Consider the following 27,628-nt stretch of genomic DNA (forward strand, 5'->3'; position numbering starts at 1 on the left):
AACTTCAATTAAGGGGAAGGCAAAAATAAAAATGTGGGAATTCACAAAGGAGAATCCACTACGGAAAAATTGTAGATAATGTTAGAAAAAGGGACAAGCTGGGGCCGTGGATGAAACGGAAGATCGACGGCGGGGGAGTGCCGAAAGCGGTTACATAGGAAGTTCGTGATGGTTTGGAGTAAGCGAGATTAAGAAGTAATTAAGGGTGAGTAAGCACAATCTTTGAGAAACCGACATATTTCCCCTTTCGACTCTGGCAAATTGGCTTTTTCGCCATAGCCAAGCTCCACTGCGAGCTCTCTTCCCTGTCTCTGTGCTCTGTTGCGGAACCCTAATCATGTCACACTTTGGTCGCGCTGGCCCCCCCGACATCCGTGACACTTACTCCCTCCTCGTCCTCAACATCACTTTCCGTACATTCCTCATCTCTTTTTCACACGCTCCTGCTTTTTTTTTAATATCGATCGCGCTTGAATCGAGCTGTCCCTTCCCGGTTTTAGAACGCATCTGGTTGCTTTCCTCTTTGAATTGATATTGCGTTGAACTCGAAATCCTTAGCGGGCAATCCTCGAAACGCTGAGGGAGTTTAGGAGCGTTGTACTCACAGCAGGACGTTGCCGTCTTAATGTTTTTGGGGGTTCAGTTCTTGCAACGTCGATTCCGCCTTCGCAAGTAGCGCAACTTTGCATTTTCGAGCCTATTCAAAAGAGGCGTTCCTGCAAGTATGAGCTGGACAGCAGTAAATATCCGGATTCCCACAGTCACAACCTTCTCCTCTGCACTTTATTAAGAGAGGTGCATTTATGGTATTGCCTGTCCGGTTATGCGGGAAAGATAATGTGATGTAGTTCTCGCTCGCTTCCTTGGCAATCCTCAGCACCTGTCAGCTCAGGGGTGCTTTCTAGCTGTTAACAGGGACTCTTCTGCTTATAAAGGCATACGGCGTGATAGGGAGACAACGTCTACTCTGAACATCCATGTATCATGTGAGCTGCCCATCTTTGAACTGCCAACGCTCGATTTATGTGTTTTCTTCATCTATCACTGTTTCTGTTTATTCAAATGCATGTAGTACCGTTTATATAGTCATAGCCCTTAACAACCACGCCTTGCCAGGGCCTGCAGTTTTGTTAAGCAAACCATAAGAAGGAGAGCTAGCAGCACACCACCCAGCCATAGATTCTAGAACCACCCTCGAGCCTCTGGTTTAGACCACAGGGATGATAGTCCAGAGTGACGGTCAAGTCATGAGTGCCATACCACATGGCCGGCCTGCTATCTTTGGCTTTGAACTCCAACTATAGAAGTCATGCTCCAAGTCGCTAGTTTTTCCTCAAAGCCAAGTTTCTCTCGGAATAGCCCTATCCTTCGTGGATCAACGTTGCTTTTCTAGGATTAGCACTACCCATGGGATAGGGTACAGCTGGGACATCATTTGGGCTGTTAGGGTACTCTATGAGTGGGTGTCGAGCAGAGTGAGGTTGATTGGGTGGACTTAGGAGTTCACGAGCATGATTGGCGTGAAACAAGGTTGTGTGGCCTATACATTGATAAGCTTGAGTCATTCATCATGGCATCAGGTTAACCTCTGTCAAATCTTTGATCTCGATTCTACTATATGCAGCTGATGTGGCTTTACTTTTCTCTTCAGCCAAGGTCTTGGAGAGGGGAAGCATAGGAGCTGGTACGCTTGGACATGCAAGTGGTTCACATGCTTGGTACTCCATGTGGACAGACTGCAACAATTTCAGTATAGCCTTCATGCTTGGTGAGAGCTCCACACGTACAAGACTTGCTTAGCACCCCCGTCTTTGATAAAGCTCAGCTTCTACAAAGAGATCTTGGAGATTCATCTTCCACATGATCCATCTTCCACATGCCTTGAGGATCTCGATTGGGCAATTTCTTTGTGTTGGAACAAGATACACAGAGGGCATCCTAGGGACATAGAGATCGACTACTTCGAATGTAGAGGTGAGATTGGGAGGATTTGTTGGAGTCCAGTAAGAGAATGATCACAAACTCCTTTCCCCTAGGAGATCCGGACCACCTAGGAGACTTCTTCCTCCATTTGCACTTTATGCGACATGCATGTGTTTTCAATCAAAGGAGCACTTTGCATTCCCTATGTATTATGGAATGAGGATGGCACCGCTGTGTATTCAAAAGCACATTTAGACTACTCAGATCTCTCTACCCTCTTGATCAACAACACATGGCAATCTTCTTGCATGAGGCCCAATAACATAGAGACCAACTCTTTGATTGTAGGGGTAAAGTTGCGAGGATTTGTCGGAGTTCATCATTAACTCACATGTGAGGTTTGTAGATATCTCCTCCTTACTCATTCAATTGGGAAGGCAAGTGAGGGTTGCAGTTGCTAAAGAACGAGCTACTCCCTTGAGACCACGGAGGGGGAGAGGGGCCCAAACAAAGTGACTAGGTGAAGCACCAATAGAGTCTTGTCACTTTCTTTCTTACATAAGAGTGACAAGAAAGTAGGTCTAATTGGTGAAAAGATAGATGATGATGAGCCAAGCTATGATCAGCAAATTTAATAAGGATGGAAGGGTTGACCAAAAAGGTAAGGATTTGGATGTACTCACCTTTGAAACCTTCAAGTATGCAAACTTTGAGGACAGTTGAGTATTGAGCATTGTATGGTTCCATATGGAAAGGAAATTTGGAAGACCGCAGAGGTGATAGCAAATGATGCTGAAGTAAATTTGCACACAATGACAAAGAGTAGGTTGTGCAACGAAGAGCAATGCATGACAATTCTAGTATTGAAGATGCATCACGAGATATTAAGGAGCATGATGATGAAGAATAGGAGATGCTAATTTAGGTAGTCTATAGTGGGGAACATGGCCAGAATGAGGAGGCCCTCCAATTCTTCAAGAAGATGCAACATGAGGGCACAGATCTTGATGAAGTAACATGGGCCTGCATTTTGAAGCATGCTCCAGTATAGCAACACTAAGTTTGGGGAGATTTGTACGTTCTGACATCTTGAATCATGGGTTTGACTTATATGTAATAGTCTAGGTCCAAATGTGGCAGCCTAGAAGGGGGGTGGCAGGACATCTGATATGTTCTCAGTGCGAACTGCTCTGCTAGTTATGGAATTCAATGATTGCTGGACTTTGTGAGAATGGCATTGTGATACAGCACAAAAATGTTTTCAGAGCATGCAACAAGAGTGTATTATTATGGGACATTGTGAGCATGGGCATTGTGATATAGCACCAAAATGTTTTCAGAGCATGTAATAAGACGTTCTAGAGATGACGGTGTGCCGTTTGTGTGCTTGTTGTTCACATGCAGTGGTGGATAGAAAAGCATAGAGGGTTGTGCAAGATGAAAATTGTAGGGACAATGAAGGCCTATGTGATTGTGCAGCTTGGTGATGATGACCTTGCCAGGATGGATCATACCCATGTGACCTAGGAGGTGCCACAACATCTGGGGAAATAAATATAGCACTTTTTCTTTTGACCCAAATGACATGCATGATGGAGTATACCCTTTTTACAATAAGTTGCCTTATGTCTAACCATCACCTACAATTTTTAGGACAAAATTATTTTGAGAAGGGATAGTTTGTAGTAAAGGCCAAAAGTGGGCCAATTTAGTGAGATTGGGCTTCGAGGTGTTTAGGCCTAGAGGAGAAAAAGGGAAATAGTGTAGGGAACTATATAAGTCCTATAGTGGATTGTGGGTCCGATTTTGACATGCTGTGCCATGCTCTGTGGGGCATACGATGCTCTGCGAGATGATGTGTAGCCGGAGATACCTTTTCAGATTTGTGTGGGCATGGAGGTGGCTAGGCACGTAATTGTGCTCAAAGAGATATCAAAGATAAGCTTACAATGCACAAAGTTTAAAGAAGACACTTGAAATCCTAATGAGCTCAAGGAGTGGATCACAAAGCTTAGCGAATCATCTTTCCTAGTATGCATTTACAAGATTATTTCCCTCACTTGGTGGCACTATAGGAGAGATTCCCTTTTAGTCTTGATTCTTCAACAGAGTTAACAATATCAACCAGGATTATATGAGTATTTTTGGATTTCTTTATCTTCAATAAGTAATCAAAGCTGTGGTTTGTGGCTAACTGAACTTCTCTTGGAGGGTGTTATGCTGCACCTTGCAGGTTCATGATTATAGGTGGCTCTTTGTCTGAACACTAGAATCATTTGCCTCTGTTTCTTTTTTTTTTTTTTTTTCAAAGAAAGGAACCTTCTATTAATGCTTGAAAGATTTCATACAAGACAACAGCCCCAAAGGTGCTGAGTATGAAAAAACCGGAAAAGGCTGAAAGAAAAATCGGCCTGTTCCAGAGAAGCCCAGCTCACTGCCTAGGGGATCTCGGGAACTGGGGCTAACAGCCAAGTGGGGGGACTATACAGCCAGTGAATTTGCCTCTGTTTCTATTGTTGCTCAAACTTGATGCCACTTATATCATGAGTGTATGAAGCATGTCCATCCTGAGTTGCCTGCCACTAGTGTCTGCTATAAGCATTAAGTGACTGTGGACTGACTAGTACTTTAGGCAGTTTTCATGTTGATAGCATAGGAATTCTCTGTTTTGTATAAAAATCTGGTTCTTTACCGGCAGGTATGTCTCTGTTTCAGAAATTATATTAAATTTTCTGCTGAACAGGGACAAGTGCAGATGACCTGTTCCCCCTGTTTGACAGATATGGAAAGGTGGTGGATATTTTCATCCCACGAGACAGAAGGTCAGTTGTTTTGCTGCTTGTCTCGATGTATATCAGTTGTCTTCCCTTGGGGGTTATCTTGACAAATTGACGGGAGTCACAAGTTTATACTATTTGGATTAAACATCATTTCCCAATGGCATGACTATCAGCCGGACCTTGAGTGTGTTCTATTGATTTATATATCAACTCATGTCAAATTTGTTCAAGAGTTTTTTCTTCTGAAGATCACGTTTTTAGCTTTGCAGAAGTGGTGATTCTCGAGGATTTGCCTTTGTGAGGTACAAGCATGCCAGTGAAGCTCAGAAGGCATTGGAACGACTTGATGGTGAGAGCTGGCCTTTGCTTATATGTATGTGCATACATATTTTTGTGCATGCCTTTGTTTGTGTACATCTGTCTTACTTGCGCGCGCCACACAGAGAGAGAGAGAGAGAGAGAGAGAGAGAGATGTAAATAGACACACGTACATACACATGCATGCTTGCATACGTACATGTACACAAAAGTTTCTATGTCCATAGTCATGCATGCAGGGACATTGTGAGAAGTGGAGATGGAGGGGAAACAAGTATGTGAAGCAATCCTGAATTGAAGTTGCAAGAATGAAGTGTAAAGGGGCTGCAAACATCACATGACTCTAAGCCTAGGTAAACCCTAGGTTGAGTTAACACTCACTCAACCACTAATTCTAGGTGGGGGAAAACCTTAGAAGAAAAAAGTCCCCCTAACCCGCCTAACTAAAACACATTGGCCACTGGGTTGAATATTATAATATTTCCAACAATCCCCTGCGTAACATTGTCTTGGTGTAGGAGGAATGATCTTACTTACCAAATCTAGAAGCTTTGCGGAAAGCTTCAAACTTTTCGCTGGATAGAGCCTTGGTGAAAAGATCTACAAGTTCTGATGTGGACAATAGATCAAACTGATCTCTCCTGCATGAAGTCTCTCTTTGACATAATGATAATGGATCTCAATGTGTTTTGTTCGTGCTTGAAACACATGATCCCATGCCACTGCATAGCACTCTGATTCTATGGGAGTAGATGGCTGCAAACCACCACAAGGATTTTGCCATCAATCTCCTGAGCGATACACATTCAAGCTGTATTTACAAGATGATGTTGCCACAGTGGGCTCAACCAAGAAATGCATGAACTGCAAATAAAGAAACAATTTCCACTAGTGGAATGTTTGGTATCATAATCTTCAGGCCAATTTGAATCAGAGTAATCTTCATAAAAGCATGCAAATCAGAGTCATGACATAGAATAGACCAGGAGATTAAGTACCTTGCAAATATCTGAAAACACGCTTCATAGCACACCAATGTTTTACTTGCTCAATTTCGATACACTGAATTGAATATCTGGACATGTGTTACAAATAAGGCATCCAACAGCCGGACTAATACAAGCATAGTTACGCTGAAACACGTTTCAGAGCCCAGCCTTGCCTGAAACCCCTTTTCAGAGAAGTGCCAGACCTGAAACGCCGTTTCAGGTCTGAAAGGTTTCAGAGTCCTGAAACAGCTGGCTGAAACGTGGTGTTTCACCCCCTCCCCCTGTTTCTGCCTGTTGTATTTTGCCGTTTCGATGGCCTATTGCAGCCTTGCACTCCCTCCACTCCTTTAGCCTCGTACTCTTTCAATCCTCAGGGTTTTCCAACCCTCCTTGAGCCCCATTCACTCCTTTGAACTCCTTTCACTCCTTTGAACTCCTTTCACTCATGCTGGCTGCTTTAGCCCTTCATCATCATCTACTTCCCGTCAGTCCTCCTTCAAAGCTCAGCCTCCACTCCAAAGCCCTCTCTTTCGACCCTCTTTCAGAACCCCTTGCTGATGTGGCGTTTCCCCGTTTTAGCCCTCCCTAAAATCTCAAAACGTTTTTCGTTTCTGTTTCCGTTTCCCGTTTCCATTTCCCCTAACTACGAGATTTAAAAGGCTTACTTGCATCATGTATGGAGAGGCTTAACTATGGCCCCATGGGAGTTGAAATACCTAAAAAGTGAACTTTTGTAACAGTCGAATGTATTTCGACTGTTTGAGCACAATGCCTTCATTTGTTTGAATAAAAACTGGATGTCCAAATAATAGTGTGAAAGCCCAGATGAGATATCTAAAATGAGGCCTTAAGATCTTTCTTGAATTCTGCAAATTTCACTTCATGTGTGCATGGGAACAGCACTATCACCATAAAGAGGATGACAAACAACAAATCCTTTTTGTCCGTCGACATAAAGAGTACTCTTAGTTGGACTATTCTTTAGACCTTGATTGGTAAAAAATGTGTGAATTTTTGTATATGAAGCCTGTGGGGTTTGTTTAGTCCATAAAGTGCCTTATGGAGCCTGTATACTTTATTTGCTGCCAGGCATATGAACACAACAGGCAGACTCACATACACTTCCTGCAAGTCCCCATTGAGTAAGGGTGTTTTTATATCCAGCTGATGTACTTTCCAACCAAAATGAGCAGCCAACGAAACCACACATCTGATGGTGGTCATTGTGGAAGTGGGGGCAAAGGTTTCATCATATTCTATCCCCTTCTGTTGAGAATACTTGGCAACCAACCTTACCTTGTATGTGTCAATGGTACCATCAGATCTTCCTTTGATCTTGTACATTCACGTTGAGAATAGTTCTTGGCAACCAACCTCACCTGGTATGTGTCAATGGTACCAGCAAATCTTCCTTTGATCTTGTACATTCACGTTGTTCCAATAGCATTCTTCCCTATGGGCAAATCCACCAGCTCCTGTGTATTGTCCTTCATGATAGAATCCAATTCTAATTTACATGGACCTCATCCAATTGTCATTGTCTTGAGCGTCCTCAAAGCTGCTTGGTTCTTCTTTAGTATACAATGAAGTTATTCAAGCTGAATCAACTTTTGCTCCACCTGTCCCTCTTGAGCCAGCCCTTGTCCCGTAGAGGGGGGCTGAAAGTCTGCTGTTCTACAGAGTTTGCAACAGCCATCTAGTAGCTTCCTTTGAAGCAGCCGTCTCCTCTCTGAAAACCTCCTACACATCGTGATAGGCTGATCCTAGACTGATCTGGAGCATCCAAAGGCTGCTGTCCATAAACATGTGCAGGCTGAATATTTTGATCTTCTATTGGCTGCTCTATAGTGCCTTCAACTGCTAGCAGAAGCTGTAATAGAGTCGTGCTTACACAGAAGCGTGATTTCCAGTCGAATAACTTAATAAACTCAGGATTTTAGAACTTTAAATGCATTCACACCACATAACAATTGGAAAATAAAAGAGAGAGAGACAAGTACACCGGCACCCTACTGGGTGAGAATGAGGCCGCTTCCCCCAATTGGGTAAACCCAGTTGTATTTTTTATATATTCAATGATGCTTAGCCTCACTACAGTGGTAGTACAGATCTTTGGACAAAACCCCCTCTGGGAAATCCAGAGTTCTAGACCAAGACTCAAATATAGGACTATTACAATGATCTTTCTTTTCAAAGTGGGACTTGGATGTACAATGATTGAGAATCATCCAAGGAAGTAGCCACTGGCCCGGTACTAGGTGGAGAAAGCCGCATAATCGGTCTTGGTCCCGCTTATCCCCCGTGACTCATCTGTTGGAATCGGAGTCCTAGTGTGTGTGGTCCTAGAGTCCTAGGCCATGTCCTACAGTTGTGTGAGTGTGAAGAGTCTTGAGGCAACTTGTGCCACCTCATGCGGTAGGTGTGATTCCTCCCCTAGATTATAGGATCCAGATTCTCTTGTGTGTGACCTCATCTATGATGTATCAGTGTGGGAAGATAAGGCTTGCCCAGCCTATAAATGAGGCCATGTACTTGCTATGATTCAACCAACTATCAACATCAGCTATTGTGCCTCAGCTCTTGTCTCCAATCATGTGTCTCTCACCCTCTCCCCATTTTCAACAGTTGGTATCAGAGCCAACTTGAAGCGTCCTACCCATTCCTCTCCTCGTAAGCTCCTCTTGTAGCTACTCGTGATTTCCTCCTCTCCTTGAGGTGATGAGCGTCATCAACGAGGAACTGCACACCTACCTTCCATAGCTGCGTATGAAGGGGAGCGAAAGCAAAGGGGAAGTGCCCGTCATGGAGGAAGCGTCTTGCCGATCTTTCGCTGCCACACCTGCGCCACTCTTCTGCTGCCTCTACTTACGCTGCATGCACCACCAGATCTGAGTCGGCCTCCCTCGCAATCTGCTCACTCCTTGTCCATTGCTGCTGCCGCCTCTCCGCTATTTTCCCTGGTGCTGGCTGTGGGGTCTGAACCCACGCGCACTTGTGCCATTCTGCCCGCCATCTTGCGGAGCTTCTACCTGCTCGAGCCTGCTGAGTGCCCGTACGCCCACGTAGCTAGACCTGCGACAGCTCCGGTCTTGTAACAAGGCGATGACTTGGCGGCGTCTCCTATGTACCGGCGATTGACGACCTGAGGGCCGTGGCCATTGACTCGCACGTCAACGCAGCGGAAGCGTGGTGGGTCCATAAACCTCACGATCTTTTGTTCATGATTCGGCTCATTGATTCCTTGCTGCCTCCCTGTCTCTTGAGGATGCCTTGATGCAGTAGCAGCCCTGCTCTATCTCTATTCAGACCGACTTGAACCCGGCTCTATCTGTGTTAAAGCTCGCCATTCTGAAGATCTCCAATTGATTCCTCTTCACCAACATATGAAGATAATGCTGCAGCAATTCAGTCGTCATTTTGACTGACACAGGTCTTGTTCGTGACTAATTTCCTGCCCGAAACCCTAATTTTCGCCCCTTTACAATTTATGCTCAACTTCTCGAATTTTTTGGGTGTTTTTATGATGTGAGGGTTCCCAACCGTTGAACGAGAACTCTTCTGTCAGAAATTTAGAAAAGCCCCAATTTTTTGCAAACCCTAATTTTGCAGCAACCCTAACCCTAAAATTTAGGGCTTTTCTGTTTTGTGTCTTCCTTTGGCATAAATGAAGCTTCTACCATGTAAAATTTGGGCCTTTTTTGAAATCTGAGTAAACATTGTAAGGGATTTAGACACTGGCTGTAATAACAGCTAAGACCTTCCCACCAATGGATAGCATAAAAAACTCCTCGTTCATTGAGAAATTCTCAGGGAGCAATTTCGCAACTTGGCAGACAAAACTCCGGCTTCTTCTTATGCGAGAAGGCATATGGAATATCACCAATGGCAAGGAGCCAAAACCCCAAGGTGACAATGCTAGAATCAGTTGGTGGGAGAACCAAAATGATAAAGCAATGGCTATCATTGGCCTAGCTTTAGCTGACAACCTTATCCACCATGTGGATTTTGATAAGACAGCAAACGACGTTTGGGAAACGTTAGAAAATTTGTTTGGAAATAAGATCAATAATTCCAAAGTATTTCTCAAACAAAAACTCTTCAAGCTCAAGATGAAGGAAACTGAAACCCTCAATGAACACTTGAGCAATCTTGGGTCAATTCTCCAACAATTTCCAAGTACAATGAGATCCTTGTTGTCCTAAGAGTCAGCCGCAATATGAGCTTTAAGGATATGGTAGCTCATCTCATTGATGAGGACGGTAGGCTTACAGAGAAAGCAGAATCTTCCTTCGAATCTGGCAAAGCATTCTTTCTCAAGAATAAGCCCAAGAAGAACGGAAAACCTCTTAAATGTAATTAATGTCAGAAACTTGGCCATCCAGAGGATGGTTGCTTCAAGAAAATGGCAAAGGTACAAGCCAAAGAACATGCCAATCTGGTTGCGGAGCAAAGCGAGGACGAAGACGATGAAGCTACACCTTTTGGACCTGAGGAACAAGCCTGCACTGCTGGCAGCTGCTATTTCTGGTCTATCCCTCCATGAGGTGATAGATGAAGAGTTGGCTTTCTAGAGTCATGTGTGTTAGGTACTCTGCCTTGGGTAGTCCCCCTAAAATGATGTAATAATTTGTCATTTTTTGTGTGCCTTGTCCTATAAAAGGCTCCACTTATTTCCATGTACCCAGTTAGGAGACAGGGGGTGGTTATGTCTTTCCTTTATTAGGCCTGGCCGAGTTCCAGGATGTTGGTGTACTCCCTAGACCTATGAGTTGGTCATGCATCCATGCTCAGATTTGAGTCTCTGATCACGTTGACACCTAAGCCATGAGAGTGCTTGGTTCAACCTCTGAATTATGCTCACAGCTGTTAGCCTCTGAGATTGCCTGGGATGCACAGTTTGGATGATGTCATAGTTTCTCACCCTAGCTCCGAAGGGGTTTGTTGGAATCGGAGTCCTAGTGTGTGTGGTCCTAGTGTGTGTGGTCCTAGAGTCCTAGGCCATGTCCTACAGTTGTGTGAGTGTGAAGAGTCTTGAGGCAACTTGTGCCACCTCATGTGGTAGGTGTGATTCCTCCCCTAGATTATAGGACCTAGATTCTCTTGTGTGTTACCTCATCTATGAGGTATCAGTGTGGGAAGATAAGGCTTGCCCAGCCTATAAATGAGGCCATGTACTTGCTATGATTCAACCAACTATCAACATCAGCTATTGTGCCTCAGCTCTTGTCTCCAATCATGTGTCTCTCACCCTCTCCCCATTTTCAACATCATCTTGGGCACTGGAAAGGAAGAAAAGTAGGTTGAAGCAGAAATACTAGCAATCAGGTTGGACAGCAGGACGGTGGCTAGGAAGAGGGCGAATTTGCAAAGAGAGCAGCAGGGAGAGGGTGCAAATTTGCAGAGAGCAATTATGACTGCTTGAACTGAGCCCAAACTTTATATAGACCTTGGGTGAAAGTAGAAAGTTACAAAAAGCTGAGAAAGCACCAAAAGCAGGCTGAAAAAGCTGTGAAAAGCTGCAAAAACGGTTTCTAATATTTTAGTTTCTAAATATAGTATTTGATTTGTTATTCTATGCTAGAAAAGTTTTTAGGAGTTATTTGAATACTTTAATTAGGTCTTTTAAAAAATTTACCCCATGACCCCTCTACCCATGCACACAATTAATTAATCTATGGCCTAGGACTCAGTTAACCCTAGAACTTAAACTACTTGTATCCACCTCTAAACAACTCAAACTGCTCTTGAAAAGCCCTAGAAACTAGATACTCATGGATTGGGTTTTGAGATCACTTCTTGTAGGGATGCACCGGGTACGAGGGTCCCACACCCCGCCCCATAGCCATGTAGAGCCTCTCCCACATCCACCAAAAAGAGGCGGCTAGGATGTGTGAGAGGGGCTATCAACTTCAATATATACCAAGTACCATAGGAGTCAATTTTGCATATGGGATTTCTCCCCCTTTTTAATTTTCCACGTGTCAACCGCGCATCAAGGGGCTCCAATACCCCTCTAATACATTCTTATTTCCAAGGTACCTCGAGGGGGTTTAGGACCACATAGGCCCATATTTCCTACACCCCGCCATGGGCCTAACACCACGAGAGAGAACTTGGCTGGCCAAATATTGCTGACCACCCACACAGGGCCAGATCAGCCTCAAACTCTGACCACCCACACACAGGGTCTGGTCAGATACACATGGCAACGGCTGCTCAATCAAATGCCCCCAATTTTTCACGAACCATTCATTGATGCTGACGTAGGCCATCAATTCCCATGCCAACCGCCATCTATGAAATTCTGCAGTAGCAGCTATCCATTAGAGGAGACACTCCATCGCAATCATAGCGCACACAGGAGCACCAATTCCCGCACACGCGCAGTTGGACAGTCCACCAGGCCACAGAGCACACAGTACACAGTGTGCGCGCTGCAACAGACAATCAGTTATCAATTAGAGATACCGCAGTTTCCACGTGTCTACATCAAGTCCACAGGCTCGTCACCTGCTTTGATACCATGTAGGAAAATGTGGCAGGATGCCACATGTCACCACTGGGATGCACCGGGTACGAGGGTCCCACACCTTGCCCCATAGCCATGTAGAGCCTCTCCCACATCCACCAAAAAGAGCCGGGTAGGATGTGAGAGATGGGCTATCAACTTCAATATATACCAAGTACCACAGGAGTCGATTTTGCATATGGGATTTCTCCCCCTTTTTAATCTTCCACGTGTCAACCGCGCATCACGGGGCTCCAATACCCCTCTAATACATTCTTATTTCCAAGGTACCACGAGGGGGTTTAGGACCACATAGGCCCATATTTCCTACACTTCCAACTCACAAGACTATGTGATCTAGATCTGTCCTCATTGACTAAGCATCATAGCATATCACACCAAGGCTCACCCCCAACGCCATTGAAGGTATTAAGAGTAGAACAATTAGGTTTGGAGAACCCTTGTAGATGTGTGAAGCGTCATCAGTCTCGTATGGCACGTTGGTAATTTAATACCAGGTGGAGATGTGATCTGGTAATATAGTCATTCGACTCGTAACTTCACTGGTGTGAAGTCCACCCCATGCACTAGCTTCCGACATCGTGCCATTGGATGTGACTGTGATGGCCATGCTGAAGATGGCAAAGAGAGAGACCGTGCTGAAGACGGTAACAAAAGACTATACTGAAGATGGTAAACATAGGCCATGTCGTGGAGATGGCAAAACAAGACCGTACTGAAAAGACGGTAGATCACATTGAAGGTGACTGGTCGCGTTGAAGGCGATAGATCGCATTGAAGGCGATGCACTGCACTGAAGGCGATAAGAGCTTTGATGTGCGGAAAGGGTCACACTGAAGGTGACAAGTGCTATATTAGGGATATCAATGCATGTTGATCAGCCATGAAAAGAGAGTACTATGAACCGCTGATGAAGATGTGCACATGATAGCAAAAGATCACCGGCCGAGATGTGAAGTCCTGTCACAAGAACTCACATAGAAGGGTACACACGCGTGGTGAGGTTCGAATACCAATATCTTGGAGACAAGTCCGACTAATCTGGTTCTAGTTTTGGGTGTATTATTTCATTAAAATGAGATCTCAAGAAAGTAAAAATAATGATAAAAAAATATGGCAGTGAGAAAGTGTCATTCTTACATTCCCTCCATCGCCGAAAATTTAGTTGCCCTCAACTGGCAACAAGTTAGATGGGAATATTGCATTGTAAAACTTCCTTGCTTAAATTAATGAACAACAAAATTGCCATGTATATACATACAGCATGAGTCTAGTGTGAGACTTGAAAAAGAAAGATAATAACATAAAGAAAATTTGTGGTCTAAGGTTTTGCGAAAGCTTTATGTGTTCAATTATAAGTGTGGACATGGGGTTGTCCTTTGTAATGGAAAGAGCTCTTGGGTTTTCCCTTCTTGTTGAAGCATGATTCTTGCTTGGATTTTGTAGGCAAGAATGTTGATGGGCGGAACATAGTAGTTCAATTTGCGAAGTATGGTCGAGATATGGAAACCATGTAAGTTTTTATTGTCCTTTTCCTCATTGTTTCTTAGAATGGAGAAACGTAATATTGAAAATTATGAGTCTTTGGTCTTAAGACTGTGAAAGTGCAGCGGTATATATGAATAGAGATAGAGAGTAGATAAGCTAGACACAAATTGCGACTAGAGAGAGAATAGATGTTACCCATCCAGCCCTCCCATTTTCGATCGGGCTAGCTTGGTAACACCGGGGACTCTGATCTTAGCCGAAGTTGTTTGACTCCTAGTTGGAGGCACGTCTGTTAGGGCCTTTATGGCCCCGCCGATACTCATTTAGGCAATTAAATACAGTTCTGTCCAAGGTGGGTGTGTGTTACACGAATTGAATGCCTCTTTGCTTGAACACCTAGTGGCATCCCATGTTGTGGATGACCGTTGGCAAGAAGGACGTCGTAAAGGACATCACGCTTACCAAAGTAGTTTGAATGATGAGTCTTCTTGCTTACTTGGATTCGGGTGTCGAGTAGTATACTCCACAGGGACATTGAGCTTAGTATTCCTTTATCGAACTCTAGCGTATAGTGTAACATTAGCCTACTAACATATCAACGACCACAATTTGCTAAAACCCTGTGAGGTTTATGTCAGTGCAGGAAAAATGTACTGCTGTCGTGAGTTGTGCCGGTTTGTTGATTCGATTGACTCCGTCGACTTCGCAGAGGTCAGTAACAACGACCTCTCAAACGAGGAGCCTTCCAAAGGCTAACTTAATGCTTTCCCGTGCTTTGCCAAAGGAGTTACGAACAGGATCCCAATTTCGCTGTCGTATGCTCCCCCAATAGTCTTTTATCGTTTTGTGTCTCATGTTTTTGTACGTCCCGCAATATCGTGAGACGATTTAGTATCCTAGATTTTTGGGTCGCGATTTTGACCCATATCATGCTTGGCAAGTGAATATCGCAGCAGCGTGCGAAGATTGCGGCGTTCCTTCCGACTCTCAAGAGCCAAGCAGCTAGCTGGGCCGCCCAGTATGGCTTAGGCCACTTAACCTTTTCTGCCCTCTAAGAGACGTTTCTTAACTGTTGCCATGACGAAAAGACCATGGTGCACGTTCTCGAATGGACCAAAAGGACATGTCGTTGGATGAATAGGTGGCCAACGTCCGCTCGCTCTAGAACCCACTATTCTAGGCTAATCGCCCACCAGTTGAAGTTCTAAACTCTTACTTCGTTCATGGTCTTAATAAGCAACTAAGACAAGATTTGGCTTTCGTAGATATTACGTAGCTGATGTTTGGAAACATTGTCGATAGCTTTCGCCCAACCGGACAAATGTAGTCCATTGGTTGCCATGCTCTAGCGTAAGAAATCCAAACAAAAGGTCTTCGGACGAGTCTTTCACTTTCGAATGGGAGTCTAGCAGTTAGGGAGACAACACCGAGCGGCGTTGTGGAAAGAAGCCGGCAGTAACGAAATTGGACACAATAGCTTTGGAAAGGATGGTGGTCAATGCACATTTTTTCGAAGATGGCACATCAGCTTTGCTGAGTCTCCGACCCACTGTGTTGTGCACAAAATGCCAGAACAACGGACATGGCTCGGAAGAGTGCAGACTCGATCATACTTGGTGCGCTTGTGCTAAATCACCACTCACACAACTGATGCATGTCGCTACAATGCGCATTGGGACCTAGGCATGGCTGCCGCCATTCATAGCCTACCTGTTGCTATCTGCTAGATCGCTACTCATACAACCAACGTCCTTGGTGCGCTATCTGCTAGATTGCCACTCACACAACCGATGCATGTCTTTACAATGCGCACTGGGCACCGTTATTGGCAGTTGCTGCCATTCATAGCCTAGTTGTCACGTGCAACCGATGGGTCTTCTCCTCGGCGAGGCCTCACATTCGTCATAGCTTCGAATCAATGGAGCCCCCCCATGCTCTTGGGGCTTTGGCAGGCGTGTGTAAAGAAGGATTGGCACTCCGATTGGATCTCCATTCGGAAGGGGAAGAAGGTCAAGTTGTGGGTTGCGACGACGCGATTGGTTAACATGCACCTCCATCTATAGCTGGCATAAGTTGTCAACATGATCGATGGCATGGATGATGACGAGGAGGAAAAGTATCTCAGAAATAACTTGACTCTTATCACCTTTCTGGTGTTCATAATAGTCAAGTACTAGTTCCCCCAGAAAATGCTGCCTCTGAGTGACTATGTAGATGACCAGGCCAAATCTAGTGTGCATTATGACATCAACATGGACAACCGTCTCATTATTATTGAGCTTATTCAAGCAGAGGAGGCTTTTGACCGCGAACTCCAGCATTCCAAACCTGTCAAGGAGGACGACCTTGCCCACTTGAACCTTGGTATTGACTCCGATCCCAAGATCAGCTCGAGACTCACTCCGTCATTTTAGTGCGACCTCTGAGCTCTTTTGTTGATGTTTTTGGCTGGAGCTACACCGACATGAAGGGGATCGACCTGCATTTTATTAGCACCACATAGTCCTTAAAGAGGATGCGAAGCCAATTTGGGGATAGCGATACCAGATAAATCTAAACTGTGTCAACAAGGTCAAGGAGGAAATTGACAAGTTGTTGCATCTTCATTTACCCAATCGATTGAGCTACCTAGATCTCCCCCATTGCCATCGTCCCAAAGAAGAACAACAAAGTGTAGATGTGCGTCGATTATTGTTGGCACACCACGACTGTCACGTATCCGTTCCCGTTACCGTTTATGAATTCCATGCTGGATGTCGTGGCTAGACACAAGATGTATTCTTTGCTCGACGAGGGAAAAACTGCATTCATTATTGAATGGAGTGTCTTCGTGTCTAGTTTTATGACGGTCGATCGCAAGAATGCGCCCATGGTGTTTCGGCGCCTTACCTAGGAAATCCTCGACGACCTTTATGTGGACCTTTCTTGACGGCTTCAGTGTTTAAATAGCCAAGCGAAGCACCTAACCCGCCTGCAAATGTGCTTCACTAAGTGTCGAGAATCACGACTTTCGCTCGTGCTGAGCTGTGCCAAGTGGTATGCTGCTCAGGCACATCATTTCAAAAGGCATTGCTCTCAACCCTGCAAAGGTAGAGCATGTATGTAGGGTACCGCGTCTCCTGACTAGCAAGCAGTTGGCTCGTTTCTTGGACCAGGTTTGAAGGCATAGTCGAATGCTCCAGTATCTTGTGGACATGGCCACACCGTTGAATGCCGTCCTCAAATACTATACCGTTGAAATGGACTACTGACTGTGACCACGCTTTCCATTTTCTCAAGCTTATGTTGGCAAAGGCTCTGGTTGTCTAGCCACTGGACTGGAGTGTTTTGTTCCATCTTTTGGTCGATGCCATCGGCGTCGTGCTTATGCAGCAATAGAAGAAGGGATGGTACTGCCCAATCTACTATGCTAGTCGATGGTTGGCCCTAGCTGAGAAGAACTACTGCACGATAGAAAAAGAGGCCCTACGCATGATCTACTCCGTGGCAAGTTTCGGCACTACCTACTCAACAACCGGTTTACTTTTCATGTGGACCACTCTTATGCTTCGTCAACAAGCCAGTGTTAGCAGGTAAGCTTCCTCGTTGGATGCTGCTCTTATAAGATTTGATTTTTCTATTGTGCACACTTTGGGTACCCCTCACGTCGTCGTCGATTATTTATCACTGCTGGGGATCGGAGAATCACGGGACCTCTTCATCGACAACTTCCTGGTTGTCGGCTTGTTCCCAACTGCCGCAGTAGGATTGCAGGCCGCAGACGCAACAATAGTGTCTGGAGAATTAGTAGTAGAACCAAAGGACGAGCCACCGCTAGAAAGCATTCCAGCCTTCGTACCCACGTGGTATGAGGACATGTACTAGTTTGTTGATACCGGCATCCCCAGTCGACACTTGTCGCAAGATAGGCGTGCATCTCGTCCTCCGAAGTCGATCTTTTCGAAACATTGCGGACAACTTGTACGAGCTTGGCATTGACAAAGTACATCGCTGTGTCGCCCCGCATGAGTAATTTGCTATTCCACGTGAGACTCATCAAGGAGTAGTTGTAGGATATTTTGCCATTGACACTATCAATCGATAATGCTTCAGAGCGGCCTATGGTGGCTCACAGTTCTAGGAAATGCCATGGAGTTTGCTAGACTGTGACCTACTCCAGTGGTTGGGCCAACCCAACCTTAAGCATCAGATGCTGCACACCCCGGTGCTTCCCTCAAATCGTTTTAGAAACGGGGCTAGACTTTCTTGGTCTGTTTAAACTAGTAGCCCACCCTCTCAGTAATAGGTATGTGGTCATGGCCATCGATTATTGCACTAAGGGGGTCGAGGCCTGTGCCATGCGCGACAACTTGGCGGCCTCCATGGCTAAGTTTATCTATGAGCCAATCATGGTAATATTCCTTGTGAGTGAGCAGGGGAGCCATTTCATCAATTATGTGATGTCCAAAATGACCAAGCGCCACATGATCGTTCATAAGATGTCCACTGTCTATTGCGCACAGGTGAATGGGCAATCTGAGCCCATCAATAAGACCATGACTACAGCCTTTAAGAAAACCGTGAACGAGAACCGCATTGGTTGGGACCAGAATCTCTATTCTGCCTTATGGGCCTACAAGGCCGGGTGGAAGTAGTAGCTCCCATGGAGTACCTCGTACCTAGTCTACGTATCGCTGTCAAAGAGTGGTTGAGCCCATAAGAGTCTCTAACACATAGGATGGACCAGCTTGAAGAGCTTGGTGAAGACAGCTTTGTGGCATTGATCCTATGTTGTGCAGCGCCGGCAAAAGAAAATGGGTGGACCGACACACAAAGATGTGGGTGTTCAAGGAGAAGGTATGCTGTGCTCCTTTTTAGGTCCAAGCAAGGCCTTCACCCTACAAACTGGAACTTTGATGGGCGGGGCCGTATTATGTGAGTACGTTTTTATTGGGCATGCTGCAAGGCGAGCGGCTCGAAAATCTAGTTAATGACTATAGGCTTAGGACTTTGGCTCGATTCCAACGTACCCGTTTCCCAATGAGTCGGACGAGACACCAGATGTCATCTCGGCACGTGTAGAAATTACTTGGCAGGATGTTGAGTCATCATTCTTGGACACTTATTCTTATTATTATGTGATCTTTAGTGCAGATTGTGCGGGGCGGGGTTCCAAGAATAGCCATCAATATCCTCCATGCATGTAGTTGCCACTTTTAGAGCCTGCCCCCCTTATTTTAAGGGCATCTACTCCTTCGCAGCCATTTGTTTCGACAACAATCTTCATCCTTTGCTCCTCCTTTGTGCCTTGCCAATCTCTCTCGCTTTCGCATCTTGATCACTCTTGTAGCATCTCTCCTCTCTTCTAGCAGCTCTTCGTAGTACTCCCACAGTCCCGCCATGATGGAGTACGAGCTTTTCTCCAACTTCAATATTGCTCCCGCCCGTCGCATGGTACCCGATCGTCGTTGCCTGTGCTAACCTGCGAAGCTTCCTTTGACTCCTCCCTCATCGACATGATGAAGCACAACCAGCTGATAACCCCATGAAATCGGGCACGTCCAAGTGCCAATGCTCCGAATCGGAGGCCCAGTCCATGCTGGCAATAATTCTCATGCCGAACCAGCCCGTCGACAGCACCCCATTGAGCTTCCCAGTGCAGATGTCAGCCTAGCCAGATTTATAGGTTGCTCAGCAGTGTGTTTAGTACATGGAACACTACCCCTAGCACATTGAGGAGGAGGTCCTCCGGCAGGATAATAAGGTCCCGACTTTATGATACGGCCCGCACTCCGTGGAGAAACAGGCCGAACTATAGCAATGGATACTTGAGCTATAGCGGAAGGTGCCATCCCTCCAGAACACTCAGCAGGATGTTGATTCAGAGTTTCTTTGCCTTGCGCTCAGAAGCCGCCAACCACCCCGCCTTGGACCAAATCAGCTCTGGTTGCGCCTCTGCCCACCTTAGATCCTTGGTACCGGGACCAGAACAATGCCTCCATGCAGAAGTGCCTGCAGGTCACCAAGGAGAAATGCAAGCTATGCAATGAGGTAGGAGACCTACGCATGGGTGCTCAAGAGCTGCAACGGGCCTGTAACACCCTTCCGTGTGAAGTCACTGAGATGCAGCGCGAGGCGATGGGAGATCATTGAAGATGCTTGCCTCGACATTCAATGCCTTGCGCAATTGGTCACGCAAGCCCACATACCACAACCTCCGTAGTACCCTCAGTTATCCAGATTGGTATGAACCCATGCCCGCAACTTGGCTGCCTTGCCTCAGCTTATGCCTCCACCCCAATCGATCATTTCCCCCATTGCCCAGGTTGCCGCATCACGAACTAGGATGAGGATGGGGAAGAAGTCGTGGATGGATGAGATTTTCGCTGACGTTGGAGAGAACTACAGATGGCCCCCCAATGTTTGATACAATCTGTCTTTGCCTCCAAAGAAAGATCGGTCCACAGACGATGGTCCGTGTCGCCATGGTTAGGTAACTTTCCTAGCATAGGTCCAGCATACAATAGGATATTCCCTTGTGGTTCAGTTTGGTTGCACAGGGGCTTGAGGTGGTTCCCAGAAGCGATTCCCCCCACCTGAGAAGGTTTCTTGGTGAACACACTACCTGGTGCTGAGCATTGTTCGAGTCATTTTTGACTCTTTATTAGCATCGTTCGTTCACTGCATGGGCAATTTGCCTAAATAGATATAAATATCTTCTTTCTAAGTTGTTCTTGCTCCACTGTGACTTCTGTCAGGTTTGTGAGGTTCTCGAATGAGTCATGCGTTCCCTTGCGGGTGCCAAAGGGTTACCCTTCTATCTCCGACCGGCCCAACTTGTTAACATTGGGGACTTCGGAGTCGTTCGACTCCTAGTCAAAGCCAGGTGTCAGGGCCTTTATAGCTCCGCTAACTAACCATTTAGGTAGCTAAATACAGTTACGCCTAGGGCGGATGTTTTGGACGTCTCCTTGCTTAAACGAAGAAGGTTTTAAAGGGCATCAAATTTCATTGTAAAGGTTACCGGTTAGTTTGAATGAGAAGTATTCTTGCTCACTTGGATCCGGGGGTTGAGTAGTATACGACATTGAGCGTAGTATTCCTTTATCAAACTCTGGCAGCTCATTCTTGTTTTGGCTATTATTTCCGTTCATATCTGTTCAGTTTTGTTCATTCTTTCTGCTTCTCGTCTCGGAGTTCTGTCGCTGGTCGTATGAGTATTCTGACCCAACCTATTGTTACGTTTCGTCTTGACTCGTTGTTGCGTTTCCTTTTCGGGACTCTGTGTGCGCAAACACTCATCTCGATATGTTCTGTTAGCATAGCATTATCTCGCTAACAATAGACTCACATAAGTATACATGTAAAACTCTGCATGTACTGCTGAGAAAACCTCCAAAGAAGGATCACGACCCGAGGGCAGAACTGTGCCACTGGTGGACTGCAAAATGAGCCAGGACTGCACCTCCGAACTCACGTGGAGTAGGCTGGAGTGTGCCTACAAACAAACTGGTACAACTTCAATCTGGAACTGCACCTGGGAACATTCCAAACCAAAGGTAAGGAACTGCGCCTTAGTTTGGGCACAACTGCAGGGCTGGAAACTGTGCGCCCAACTGTCCAGGAACTGCAGGAGACTGCACACAAGACTGCCCAACAACTGTGCGAAAACCAGGGAAAAGTAGCTGCTAATGTTGCTGACCAGGTCTGCTGACCTGTCCGACCCAACTGACCTTGTCTGCACAGCTAACCAGCCCTGGTCCGGGGTCGGTTGATCCGACCCTGGTCAGGTCGGATGACCTGCTCCTGGCAAGGGTCCCAACCCAGCCCATAACTGGCCTGTAACTGGCCCCAAGCTGCGGCCACGAACCAGGTCTATACCAGTCTAAAACAGGCCTTGTGACTCAACCTCTAATCCTGGCTAGACCCCCTCCTAACCTAAAGAAATACACTGAGAAAGGCTGAAAACGTACACACTGCTCTAGCCGGCACACCCACATAGAAGTCCTCTCTCCCTAACTGACAGATGAGATGATTATTCTTAACAAAGAGGAATGTGGTCGCAAACTAATAAGAACTTGAGGGCTGACAACGTGGGGCTGCAAATACGGAACTGACACAAAATCCTAGTCAAGTCTGGGTCTAAATCTCAGCTCAGCAGGAAAGTGAAGCCAGTGCCGTTGCTATGCTCCTATGTGCCTCTCGAAAAGCTTGATTGGGTTTAGGAAAGAGTGCAAAGGGAATGGCACCCCCTCTGCCTCTGCCAAGCCACCCTGCCTTTTGTTTAGGGCTGACTGGCTGCTTAGATGAGCTGACCTGGCACTTTGTCCCGAACTGACCTGCTTCAAGCCACGCACATGGATATGCCTATATAAAAGTCCAGGCCCATAACTGCAGCCTTAAGTGGTGTTCTGGCTCTCCCTCTCTCTCTCTCTCTCTCCCTCTCTCTCCCCCTCTCTCTCTTGCGACACACACGTTCACCTATGTTTGGTGCGACATCCTCCTCAGGGGACTTGCTATTGTCCCAGGTGTTGCCTTTCACCTTTCCTCTATGGGGCTGTGCAGGTGTGGTGTGTGCCGCTGCTCTTTAGGGGAACCCTGTTGCAGCCCTGATCGCCAGCCATTTGAAGAGAAGCTTGTTGGGGTGACTCTTTTCTGTTGGCCTGTTGGCTGAGTCTCTTCACAACAGCCTTTGTGTTAAGACCATCGCTGCTCAGGGGTACTAGCATTTCCTGCATGAGGACAAGAGAACCTTGCCAGCAAAATTACCTACGAAACAGTGGTTTCGTGTATTTGAACCTCATCAGGCATGCAGCTACGTGGGCAGCGAAGAATGGCTCCTCAATGAGGCTTGAGGTGGCAGCCCCATATGATGTGAGATGGTAGCCCCCCATGTTAGTTGCTCTCCTCATCGAACCTGAACCTCTAAATACAATAAGCAATAATCATGGAAAACAGGGTTAACTTTTAGGAATGGAAAGAACTCCAGAAAGCTTACTTCTGAAGAAGCGTAAGTACAACAAGCAATTGCACAATTTCTTGTGGAGCAAGTGGCTTATTGAGTGCCATAAATATGGGATCAAGAAACAAGTGGCTTGGCTGCTGGAAGCTCAAGGATTCTGAGATAATATTATCCTTGGTTTGGAAAAAGAGCTGGATATATCTTGGTCTGGAATATGAGGAAGATAAAGCCTGTATGCTTGCACGAAGGTTGTTTATGCATAAGAATGGGAGATGCTGTACTATTGCTTAGGATGGAAATTGGAGAGCTGAGAACGGCGGCATATGCTGAAACTAGTACAGCGTTAGCAGAAGGAAAGGGATATCATACAAAGCTAGGTAGAAACCGATACCAGGGAAGCTGTGCTGATGTATTTCCCCTACTCTTGAGGGATGCGAAAGGGTACCAAGGGTGGGCTATTCTGTAGAGACAGCTTGGGCAATTCCAATACGCGAAGTCTATAGCAACACACTGTGCAGATTGAATGGTCGGAGGGTGAACAGGTGGTGGCAGCATATGCCGAGTGGTAGACTCCATTGCCTTGTCACTTGGAGGTTGACTCAGACTTAAAGCCAACGGCAGTCTCACAATAGCAACACTAAGAAGGGTCAGGAAAGAGCTGACAGATGAATTAAAGAAAGGACGGAACCTGTTCCATCGGATAAATGACAACACCAAATGTCTTGCTGACAGATAAATTAAAGAAAGGACGGAACCCGTTCCATCGGATAAATGACAACATTAAATTTTTTGAAATAGCTGCTGTGCAGTAATAATGTAAAATTGCGGTATTCTGGTTGAGCTTTCCAAATTGGTATGTGTTTTTTCCAAAGCTACAGCGATTTAGTGTGTTCATGCAGAGTGGTTACTTTTTGAAACAAAAACTTGTCTGCTATGTGCGTGGTTACTTTGCGGTGCAACTCTTTTGTATGCTTGATTTGTTGAGTCTTTGTGTAGCCTTTTGTAATGTTCATCACAAGATGCCAAATTATATTGTTTCTTTTGCAGTCAAAAGGGAAGGATCACCGAAGAAAATATAAAGTGGAAGAGATCACGCAGCCGCAGCCCAAGGTCTTCAAGGTCATCCATTCTATCCAATGGGTTTTTGCTACATTGCCTGGGTGAAAGCAAGTATCAAATTTGTGTAGGTTGATGGATTGCCAGAAGTTTGATGGACAGCTGTTATGCCACTTGCAGTCACCGATACAGGGATGATTATCGGGAGAGGGATGGCTATCGGGAAAGGGAACACTACCACGGAAGTCGCAGTAGTGATCGATATGAGCAGGATCGTTTTTCTGAACGTGACAGGGAATACCGCCGGAGGAACCGTAGTAGGAGCTGGAGCCGCAGCAGAAGTCGGAGCCCTAGTCGAGGGAGGGAGGATGATCGCAGACATCCTCGGAGCAGCACTCCTGACAGAAGGCTGTCACCTCTTAAGAACAGGTCATCCCTTTGCAAGGCCTATTGTTTGTCAAGAGGGCGTTTCTATAGATGTGGCAGCAGTCTTCTCATAAGATTTGGATATCCAAAGGTGGGCTTAAAACGTTCTCTTGATACCATCGTGCTAAGGGGTGGCAATTGCTGTGTTCCATGAGTTTTTATGTCATCAGCACATATCCTCTGTATTTGGTATGAACAGGGATATACCCCTCTTGCTCTTTCTTTCCTCGTGGCCCCTTTTTTTTCTATATATGGCACCTGACACGGGGCTATAGTCATTTGTCTACCATGCAAGTGTGTGTTGTGCAATTTCCTGATTTTTGCTATTTGTTCTGTAGAGAGTCTCCTTCTCTACGAAAGCGTAGTCTATCCCCAGTTCGTGGTAGCCGTTCTCCTCAGGCTGATGATTCACCTCAAAATGTCAGGGGTAGCTTTTCTCCTAAGGTACAGAGTCGGGGCCGCATTATTGAACGGAGCCGTAGTGCAACACCAGAGCCCCACTCTCGTAGTTTATCCCCAGTTTCGGATGCCGAGGTAACACTTCATCTGTTCGTAGGGAGCCAGCACTTGTTCTTATTTTGGTTACTGATATTTTTTTGCATTTGAAGCCCCAGTGATAATGACTTATCATTGTCTGGATTACACAGGGTCATCAACTGTGAAGAAGGGTCGAGGATATGGCTGTCAATTGCCCTATTTTCATGAGCTTGGAGTAAGAAGCAGAATTTAAATGATTGCGATTTGTCCTGATGGCTTGGCAAGATCTTGAACAGTGGAAAACTTATAGCTGAATTGAGCCGCCACTGCTCTCTTGTATGTGGACGGTCAGTTTGTCCAACCAAATCATGATTATTTTAGCTTAGGTTATGACTATTTAGATTTTAATGAACAGGTTACCGGTGTAACAAATGTATTGCCTATATTAGTCTGAAAGCCTTCAGCAGTCTTTCAGCTAAGGAGTTTGTCTTTTAGGCATCTCACCCTTTTGGGTAGAGAAGCATTACTAGAGTTGTGGTGATATTATGTTGTTAAGCAAGTTCAATTTCTGACTCTTCATCATACCCTGGGCTGTGACTAGTGCTGCCGTGGAAAAACTATGGATTGCTGTGGTGGCCACTTGGTGCTGAAGGTTGGAAGGGGCCGTACTTTTTCTACCTGCTGCTGATGCTGATGTGCCTGAGATGTGGAAAGTTGAAGCAGGTTTTCGTTTGTGATGCTGCTTGGGATATTGGTGTTCATGCCTGGACCATGGCAACTGGGTATTTTCTGTAAGCCATTCCATGTGGGTGTAAGCTTTACTGTGTAGGGTCTGTTAGCATGTCTCAGGAAATGGATTTTTTGGGTGTGTCAAAGCCCCCTTTTTGCAGGGATTTCATGTGTTCTGGAGTGATACTTTGATGAAGGCTGCATGTTTGAGAAATTCTAGTGCAGTCTTTGTATATCTAACTCTTGTGGTCTGGAGGACTTCGAGATATGTAGGGCTGGTCCTCAACGTCGTCGTTATGCTAGCAAAACGTGCATAATTTGTTTGTATAACAGGTACAGTCTGAGCTACTGAGGCTTTTGCTCGATGCAAGGGACGGCATAATGTGTCTGAGGTACTAAAAGCAGAAATGCTGAAAGCTGCAGGTTTTGGAACGATGAAGTGGTTGTTATCTTTTTGGCTTAATCCAAGTTGATTATCCTTTGTATGTTTTTTGGTTCTTATTTAATTGTTGGCTTCGATATTGGCGAGTTTTCGATGATCTGCAAATTGATTTTGTGACTAAAAATGTAGCATAGGCAACCAACACAATGGACGGTATAAGGATCATGATTTGTTCATATATAACTTACGTGTCAAGGCATGAACATTCAAGTCTGCAACACATCCTGATTTGCTTATGGTTGGTCAGAATCCAAACAATCAATAAAAGCAAAATTTTGGTGTGTTGTCTATATGCGTTTTATTAGCTAAACAGCTATTGTGGGATGCTTTTATTAGGCTTCAATTCTGTAACAAAAGTGTCATCATAAGGAGTGAAGTTAACTACTGAAAGCTTGTTGGTCGTGTGCTCTGAGGGATTGCATCTAGGCATGAGGTGGTATGTTAAGCGTTTTATTAGCTAAACAGCTATTGTGGGATGCTTTTATTAGGCTTCAATTCTGTAACAAAAGTGTCATCATAAGGAGTGAAGTTAACTACTGAAGCTTGTTGGTCATGTGCTCTGAGGGATTTGCATCTAGGCATGAGGTGGTATGTTATGCATGCATCGAGTACTAACAATTGTGTCATGTAGAGTAGCTAGCTTGCCAGATCCATCCTAATGTAGCTTTTGGTGATGTCCAAATGCATCATCAGGTCGCATATTGTGTCGTATGATTTTTCTGCTCCGTTGCTGTCATCAAACTTGTGCATTTTGGTCTTGTAGGATGTTTCAGCTGTGTTTTTGGCTCTTGCAAAAAATTGTCATGTGTGCTGATGCTCTCCTAATACACTCCAACACTGGGGCAAATTTCATGGGTCAGTCCTGTTATCAGAGGGTTTCATTTGGCTTCCAATCTTGATGTTTTCATCGCTCCAAGGTTCAACGCATTTGCACTTGGTTTTTGAGATTGTTGTAGAGGATCAAAGGAAATTTTTGTTCACCTCAAGTGATCGCTCTTAGTGTCGTTCTATGAGGCTGACACCTAACTGTCTCTCAGCATCTCCCGTAATATTAACGCCTTCCTTATGCTCAGTCGTTCAATGATGGTGGAAGGATCCTCAGGAACACACACAGATGTAAGGAGGGATCCTCAATATTTGGGAGACTATCCCTTCATTTATTAGGATAAATTGTGAGCCCTTAGGGTAATTGGGGCTGAGTTTTTTCCTCTCGTTGAACCTTTTTGAGTGGGCTGGGGAGATCAGCAGCCCAGAGCCCAATAAGTTTATTTGGGCTGATAAACCTTCCTATGTTATTTTCTTTATCCTTGTAGCACACACTACTTTTGAATGCATCTCTTGCATTTATTATTTTTCAGCTAAGCTCATGTGTTCCGATTAGGTGCCCTTGTTCTTTGAGCTGCTGCTTTGTTCTTTTCACATGTAAACAAAATAATTTATGTTTGGCCTAGATAATATTCATTGCTGCAGTCTTTGTTACTCTTTTGAAGGCCTCTTTGGCTACTAAAACATATTTTACCTGTCAATAGC

General features: G+C 45.3%; 1 protein-coding gene across 5 annotated transcripts; it reads left to right on the plus strand.

Moving 5' to 3' along the window:
* Positions 1-213: 213 nt before the first annotated feature.
* LOC147886347 (uncharacterized) lies at positions 214-27,036 on the plus strand. Of its 5 annotated transcripts, none has more exons than XR_015543355.1 (9): positions 214-413; positions 4,667-4,745; positions 4,973-5,052; positions 13,986-14,052; positions 24,016-24,087; positions 24,205-24,453; positions 24,789-24,984; positions 25,098-25,709; positions 27,016-27,036. XR_015543355.1 is itself a non-coding variant. In XM_087395978.1 (8 exons), exons 1-8 carry the CDS (start codon positions 338-340, stop codon positions 25,110-25,112), a joined length of 834 nt encoding a protein of 277 aa, XP_087252104.1. In that variant the 5' UTR covers positions 214-337; the 3' UTR covers positions 25,113-26,137. The 5 variants fall into 5 exon arrangements, 1 of the variants encoding a protein (XP_087252104.1); XR_015543354.1 differs by lacking the exon at positions 27,016-27,036 and adding an exon at positions 26,080-26,137; XR_015543356.1 differs by lacking the exon at positions 27,016-27,036 and having other exon boundaries at positions 25,098-25,274; positions 25,529-26,137.
* The last annotated feature ends 592 nt before the right edge of the window (positions 27,037-27,628 follow it).

This window comes from Dipteris shenzhenensis, chromosome 24 (genome assembly GCF_047967505.1).
Source record: "Dipteris shenzhenensis isolate YYH24624 ecotype China chromosome 24, Dip_SZ_1.0, whole genome shotgun sequence".
Taxonomy (NCBI): Eukaryota; Viridiplantae; Streptophyta; class Polypodiopsida; order Gleicheniales; family Dipteridaceae; genus Dipteris; species Dipteris shenzhenensis.

What these genes read in the sequence shown, in the direction of transcription:
- LOC147886347 (XM_087395978.1), top strand. Translation starts at nt 338, where the DNA reads ATGTCACACTTTGGTCGCGCTGGCCCCCCCGACATCCGTGACACTTAC. An exon ending in GGTCGAGATATGGAAACCAT is followed by an intron (nt 14,053 to 24,015) that starts GTAAGTTTTTAT and finishes TTTCTTTTGCAG; the next exon opens with TCAAAAGGGAAGGATCACCG. An exon ending in CTGTCACCTCTTAAGAACAG is followed by an intron (nt 24,454 to 24,788) that starts GTCATCCCTTTG and finishes TTTGTTCTGTAG; the next exon opens with AGAGTCTCCTTCTCTACGAA.